At 41.2% G+C, this 6,917-nt stretch overlaps 2 protein-coding genes across 2 annotated transcripts; both read left to right on the forward strand.

Moving 5' to 3' along the window:
- On the forward strand, window positions 1-1,764 carry LOC146379210 (mesenteric estrogen-dependent adipogenesis protein-like). The gene is made up of 5 exons (XM_084940531.1): window positions 1-350; window positions 457-593; window positions 851-966; window positions 1,049-1,216; window positions 1,322-1,764. Exons 1-5 carry the CDS (start codon window positions 151-153, stop codon window positions 1,334-1,336), a joined length of 636 nt encoding a protein of 211 aa, XP_084796657.1. The 5' UTR covers window positions 1-150; the 3' UTR covers window positions 1,337-1,764.
- Window positions 1,765-5,225: 3,461 nt separating this feature from the next.
- Window positions 5,226-6,873, forward strand: LOC146379211 (mesenteric estrogen-dependent adipogenesis protein-like). Its single transcript, XM_084940436.1, has 5 exons — window positions 5,226-5,531; window positions 5,638-5,774; window positions 6,032-6,147; window positions 6,230-6,397; window positions 6,503-6,873. Exons 1-5 carry the CDS (start codon window positions 5,332-5,334, stop codon window positions 6,515-6,517), a joined length of 636 nt encoding a protein of 211 aa, XP_084796562.1. The 5' UTR covers window positions 5,226-5,331; the 3' UTR covers window positions 6,518-6,873.
- The last annotated feature ends 44 nt before the right edge of the window (window positions 6,874-6,917 follow it).

The raw sequence follows: 6,917 nt of genomic DNA on the forward strand, positions 1-6,917 counted from the left end.
TGGGCGTTACTAAAGGCTCAGAAGTCCATCAACTAGACCACATTGCACCATTTTGCTGTTTGCCAACTGCCAATAAACCCCATACAGAAGAAGAAGAAGAACTAGACCACATAAACGTCGGCAGGACGTGAGAGAAGAAAACGTGACAGCATGCCGGTAAACAAGCAGTCGGGCAGCAGGATGAGAGTGACAGAAGTGGAGGAGTTTGTGAGAAATCCACCGCCAGGTTTCTCTGTGGAGACTCTCGGATCGGGTTACCGAGTCCGCTGCAACGAGGAGAAGAGCCTGGTGCTCATCGACGACTTCCAGTCCTGCGGGAAGAAGATCGTTTTCCACAACTCGCTGGGAAGGTGAGAAAAGACAGAAATGCACACCCAAATGTATATTCATTTATTTATGCGTTCATATGCACAAGCAATGAATATGAAACTCTTTCTGTTTTGCTTTTGACCACAGAGAAGTGAAAATGCACAACTTGTGGGAATACAGCAGCGTGAGGAAGAGTCTGCTGTCCAAGGAGATCTATCTGCTGATTTCAGCCTGCGAAGAACAATCCTCAGTGAGCAACAAAAAGGCAGCCAGAGAACTCAGCGGTAAGTGTTTCCCTGCACACAAGCTGTCATCTAACAGTAATTACACACAGTACAAAGAGCTGACAGTGGTGAAAACAACTCAGTATGTTACAGCTGTGGGCTGCTCGCTGGCACAGCTGACTCATACAGGCCTCCAGATTTGGGTGGAGTTCACATTACAGTGAAACCATGCTTCTTACACCATGTTTCTGTGCAAACTCTCTCCTTTTCTGACTTTTTTACTGCTTTCCTCATGAACTTTCCCAACTGCGTTTCAGTGGTGAAGCAGTATGTGGTGTGCATCGACGGCAACGAGCCGTTCACCAAGTGGCAGCTGGAGAGAGGCATGGATGGGACCATCTCTTCTGTTGCTGGAGAAAGCTACAGAGTGGATGTGAGCAGGACTTCATGGTGCTTCTGTTGCATGAGCCTCTTTTATTCAGAATCACTATATGTTACCTTTCCCTTCATTTCAGATTGACCTGACTGAAGAAATGGAGAGCTGGGCAGAAAAAAACCTCATATCTGACGACCTCATGAAGGTCAAGCCCGTGTGGAGAGACGCCTCCTTCACCCTCAAATATTATTCTGATGCTCTGTTTGACTTTCCACACTGGCTTGGCTTCAGCAAAAGAACATTTAAGGTGCGTCTCAAATTGTTCTTATCAGATCTTAAACTAAATCCATGTTTTTGAGTCTCTTTAGGTTTTTGTCTAACTTTGCTTTTCTTGTATCTCTTCCCATTACAGTTGAGAATGACATGAGCCAGCTGAGGATGAAGAACGATGCAAAGTTGAGTTTAACTGTTCACTTTAACTGGAGCTTGTTTTTGCTTTTCAGTAAAATAGATGAATGGTTGAAATATCATCCTGCCAGACCGACGGCTCTCCTACCTCTAGATTTTTTAGGATCTGAGTCCAGATTTTCTGTCTGTTCAGTGGGTGGAAACTACTGACAAGGACTGAAAAAGACTTTCTGAATGTCATAAAGATTGTTTTAACACAATATGTGTATAAAACTTATTTTGTGTGCCTGTAAATATAATTTTTTTACATGACTTTTAACTACTGTATGTACTGTAAGAAGGGTTTAAAGTAGTCAAATCTGTGCTGCTGCAAAATGAAATGCTCGTACTTTTGCACTAAAAAAAGATATTTGTTCATGACAATTGCTTGTTTGTTTTTCTTTAAAAAAAGCAATAAATGCTTTAAAAACAAAGAATCTCATATTTCAGTGCATAATGAAGAATTCACTTTTGGTCTGTATTTTATGGTTCGGGTCTATGAACAATGATATTCCAGGTAATGGTGTGCTTCTTGTGACAATGGGACCCAAACGAAATGTAGTTGTATTTTACATTTTCTTGGCAGAGAGTTGACGTAAACAGGAATGTGTTTGATGTGCTATTTTAATGTTGTAAGACTCAGAGTTATTGCTTTGTCTCTAAAGCTCTCTGGCGACAGTCAGTTGCTTTTTCCACCGCAAAAGTTGCAGCTGCTAAAAATTAGCATTTTGATCTCTAAAAACACAAATTCTCTCTCCAGCGGGAAAGCATTTTCTAATCACCCCCTCTAATATCAGTACAACATGTTAAATTTTTTTAGATTGCATCTATTTTGACCTGACTCCAACGCAATTGTAAGTGTTGCAGCTTTACATTAGTAAATTCTTCCGACATCCACCTGAACTTATTGTTCTGCCATGTTGGACCTGCGATATCAACATTATAGGAGGGGCTCAGGTTTTTGCTGAAGACTGTAAAAAAGTTGTACAACTAATTTCACCTAAAGCGTGATAAGGTACCAACAGGATGAGTGAGAGGTCCAGGTCAGAGGGGCTAGTTTGTGAAAGTGAGGCCTAGGAGGCACCGATCAGCTACAGCAGCTTATGAAACAAAGCTACGGTTAAGACTTCAATTGATCTCCACCCATAATTCCTGAATAGGGGAAAACTACCCTTAGAGATAAAACTCTTTGTATCAGGTTGTAAACATGTGCAATAAGGTTGTTTAGTTCAATGCAATTTTAACTATGTCACTAAATCACAACAACAGTCATAGATATATTGGTTTACATATTCTCTTGCATCGGGAAGTGAATCCAGTGTAAAGTATCTGCCAGATTAAAGATGTAGATCTAAACAATGTGGTGACCCTTGGTGAATAAAGGAGCAGCCAAAAATAGCCAATTGAGGCTTTTGAGATGGGAGTCTATGGGTATTGACTCCACTCCAGGAACTACAGGTTTTTGCACTTCTTTGCTGGCTTTGCTTTTCAGCCACAGGTTGTAGTAACATATTTGTCTTGTCTATCGTTTTGAAATAACTTCTCTAACCTTTTTACATATGAATATAATGTGTGTCCACACACCTTTGGACATATAATGTAAGCACCACTAAATTCAGAAGCAGGTGTGATTTTGTTCTTCTCAGAAACATACTGTGATCTACAAGCAGAGAGCAAACGCTGCTCTCATCTTTTTGCCTTTATATCATAAATTAAATTCTCTGTGTGGGTGTGCAATGTTTACACTGTCCTTTACATTCATTTATGAATCAGACATGACATTAATACTAAGAAAGTGTAATAAGCATCCATGCAAATGCGACCAGAACAAGCGTAAACACAAGCTGTTATTAGCACATTTTGAGGTCACCTGCGACAAGAGCCTAGGAAACAATCACAGATCATTTACAGACAGCAGAGCTGAAATGGCTGTGACGACAACAAAGCATGCATATTTCTGAATGCCTGAAACTTTTTAAGTGTTTGAGGAACAAAGATGAGAAGGAAAGTCAGGAAATGCTGACAACACTCTCTTAATACATTGCAGTAAACAATAAAGCACGTTTGACAAAGTCGGTCTCGTGTAACAAACACATACTTCACAAGATGCGTTATTTATGTTTTCTGTCTTACTTATAGTTTCCTTCAGTACACTCATTTATTTATTTATTTTAAAATAAAACAAAAACAAAAAGACAGCAGGGATATTATACCATCACAGATGAGCATATCCCTGTATGGTTGACGCTGTACTTTAGAGAATTTCACAAACCTTTTTCCGTGTTTGCCTTTGCTACTCAGAGACACACAGGAACCGTGGGAACAGAGCAGGAAATGGCATGCAGTAAAAGGACGGCCAAGGAGGAACGGTGACTGGAGCCTGTGCAGGAATGGCAAAACATGAGCGATATGTGATTTGTAAATGTGATCTGAAGTTAAATAAAGCAACAATATAACCACTTGCTCATAGAGACAAAGCTTGAGCACGGGGCCTGCAACGTGATCAGAAATTCCCATAAGTGGGGCAGGCTGTTGGAATGAAGCAGAAACACAGGTTGCAGGTTATTCATTAACCACCAATGTTTTAAAATGCTCTGCGTTGTCATTGAGTCTCTGTTTGTGCAGGCCTACTCGTGCATATATATGTAGGTCATTTGATAAAAGCTGATCCATCATGCTCTACTCTACTATGGAAAGTAAACAAAAGTGAATTCAAAATAACAGCACCAAGGACTCATATTTTCTCAGTTAACCTGTATATGACGGCCAGACCAGACCACAATGAAACTCCCGTTTCTGACAGTGTACCGAAGTTTAACTACACACTGAATCCCCCAGATATCTTTTGATACTTTAAAAAGTACAACTTCAGTTTTTCGACACGTTGAAAAAATGATGCTGTAGTAAATGTAATAAATTTGTCCACATGACTCTCATAAATTATAAGTAATAGGTCTGTAAAATACAGGAGAGATTGCACACTGATCAGAATGTCCTGTAATTAAAAAAAATATCTATTTTTTTGTTACTGTGGGCCCATTATGAAAAAATCACACGCACCCACACACACGCATTTTTACTTTAGATAGTGAAAAACCAGAAATACATTTTCCAAAGCTTCAGTGGGCCAGATTCAATTCTAGCCCCAGTGCTCTATGTTTGACACCCCTTGCCTATGGGCTATGATTAATTGCTTGACCTATTTTACAAAACACAATTAGAAAACAATTCTAATAAAAACGGATCAAATTAAATGGTAAATGGCCTGTATTTGTATAGCGTTTTACTAGTCCCTAAGGACCCCAAAGCGCTTTACACATTCAGTCATCCACACATTCACACACTGGTGATGGCAAGCTACATGTAGCCACAGCCACCCTGGGGCGCACTGACAGAGGCGAGGCTGCCGGACACTGGCGCCACCAGGCCCTCTGACCACCATCAACGGGTGAAGTGTCTTGCCCAAGGACACAACGACCGAGACTGTCCAAGCAACCTTCCGATTACAAGGCGAACTCCCAACTCTTGAGCCACGATCGCCCAAATTAATTTCAAGCGCGACGTCTTCACCATGTTTTATTTCGCCAACAGTTCAAACCACGTTATTCCCTCTAAACGTTCATAGATAGACGTAGAATCATATTTAATTAATCGTGTACAGACACTGCATTTTTATGATACATTTCAGCTGCAATTATGCAAAATCTTCCTTCTTCTTCGATCTTTCCTCCTGAGAAGCTGGAATCGGCCGCTGGCGTCTTTAAACAGGATGAGTTAAAATGTTGAATCACCTGATCAAACAGCTATGGAGCACCTCCATAGCGCGGTAACTAAAGGCTTTTATTTTGGCTCAAAGGAAGCGGAAATCATATCAGTTCATCTCTTCAGACTTGGCGGTCGGTGGGCGTTACTAAAGGCTCAGAAGTCCATCAACTAGACCACATAAATGTCGGTGAGAGAAGAAAACGTGACAGCATGCCGGTAAACAAGCAGTCGGGCAGCAGGATGAGAGTGACAGAAGTGGAGGAGTTTGTGAGAAATCCACCGCCAGGTTTCTCTGTGGAGACTCTCGGATCGGGTTACCGAGTCCGCTGCAACGAGGAGAAGAGCCTGGTGCTCATCGACGACTTCCAGTCCTGCGGGAAGAAGATCGTTTTCCACAACTCGCTGGGAAGGTGAGAAAAGACAGAAATGCACACCCAAATGTATATTCATTTATTTATGCGTTCATATGCACAAGCAATGAATATGAATCTCTTTCTGTTTTGCTTTTGACCACAGAAAAGTGAAAATGCACAACTTGTGGGAATACAGCAGCGTGAGGAAGAGTCTGCTGTCCAAGGAGATCTATCTGCTGATTTCAGCCTGCGAAGAACAATCCTCAGTGAGCAACAAAAAGGCAGCCAGAGAACTCAGCGGTAAGTGTTTCCCTGCACACAAGCTGTCATCTAACAGTAATTACACACAGTACAAAGAGCTGACAGTGGTGAAAACAACTCAGTATGTTACAGCTGTGGGCTGCTCGCTGGCACAGCTGACTCATACAGGCCTCCAGATTTGGGTGGAGTTCACATTACAGTGAAACCATGCTTCTTACACCATGTTTCTGCGCAAACGCTCTCCTTTTCTGACTTTTTTACTGCTTTCCTCATGAACTTTCCCAACTGCGTTTCAGTGGTGAAGCAGTATGTGGTGTGCATCGACGGCAACGAGCCGTTCACCAAGTGGCAGCTGGAGAGAGGCATGGATGGGACCATCTCTTCTGTTGCTGGAGAAAGCTACAGAGTGGATGTGAGCAGGACTTCATGGTGCTTCTGTTGCATGAGCCTCTTTTATTCAGAATCACTATATGTTACCTTTCCCTTCATTTCAGATTGACCTGACTGAAGAAATTGAGAGCTGGGCAGCAAAAAACCTCATATCTGACGACCTCATGAAGGTCAAGCCCGTGTGGAGAGACGCCTCCTTCACCCTCAAATATTATTCTGATGCTCTGTTTGACTTTCCACACTGGCTTGGCTTCAGCAAAAGAACATTTAAGGTGCGTCTCAAATTGTTCTTATCAGATCTTAAACTAAATCCATGTTTTTGAGTCTCTTTAGGTTTTTGTCTAACTTTGCTTTTCTTGTATCTCTTCCCATTACAGTTGAGAATGACATGAGCCAGCTGAGGATGAAGAACGATGCAAAGTTGAGTTTAACTGTTCACTTTAACTGGAGCTTGTTTTTGCTTTTCAGTAAAATAGACGAATGGTTGAAATATCATCCTGCCAGACCGACGGCTCTCCTACCTCTGGAGATTTGAGGATCTGAGTCCAGATTTTCTGTCTGTTCAGTGGGTAGAAACTACTGACAAGGACTGAAAAAGACTTTCTGAATGTCATAAAGATCGTTTTGTGTGTGTAAATATTTGTTTTTACATGATTTTTAATTGTTGTACTGTTTGAGGGGTTTTATAGTGATCAAATTTGTGCTGCTGCACAATAAAATGTTTACAGATTTTGTAATGTCAAATCAATATTTGTTTGTGAGAATTATTTTATTATTTTTCAAAAAAAAAAA

This window comes from Perissodus microlepis, chromosome 10 (assembly GCF_051167445.1).
Source record: "Perissodus microlepis isolate ML-2025 ecotype Zambia chromosome 10, ASM5116744v1, whole genome shotgun sequence".
Classification (NCBI taxonomy): Eukaryota; Metazoa; Chordata; class Actinopteri; order Cichliformes; family Cichlidae; genus Perissodus; species Perissodus microlepis.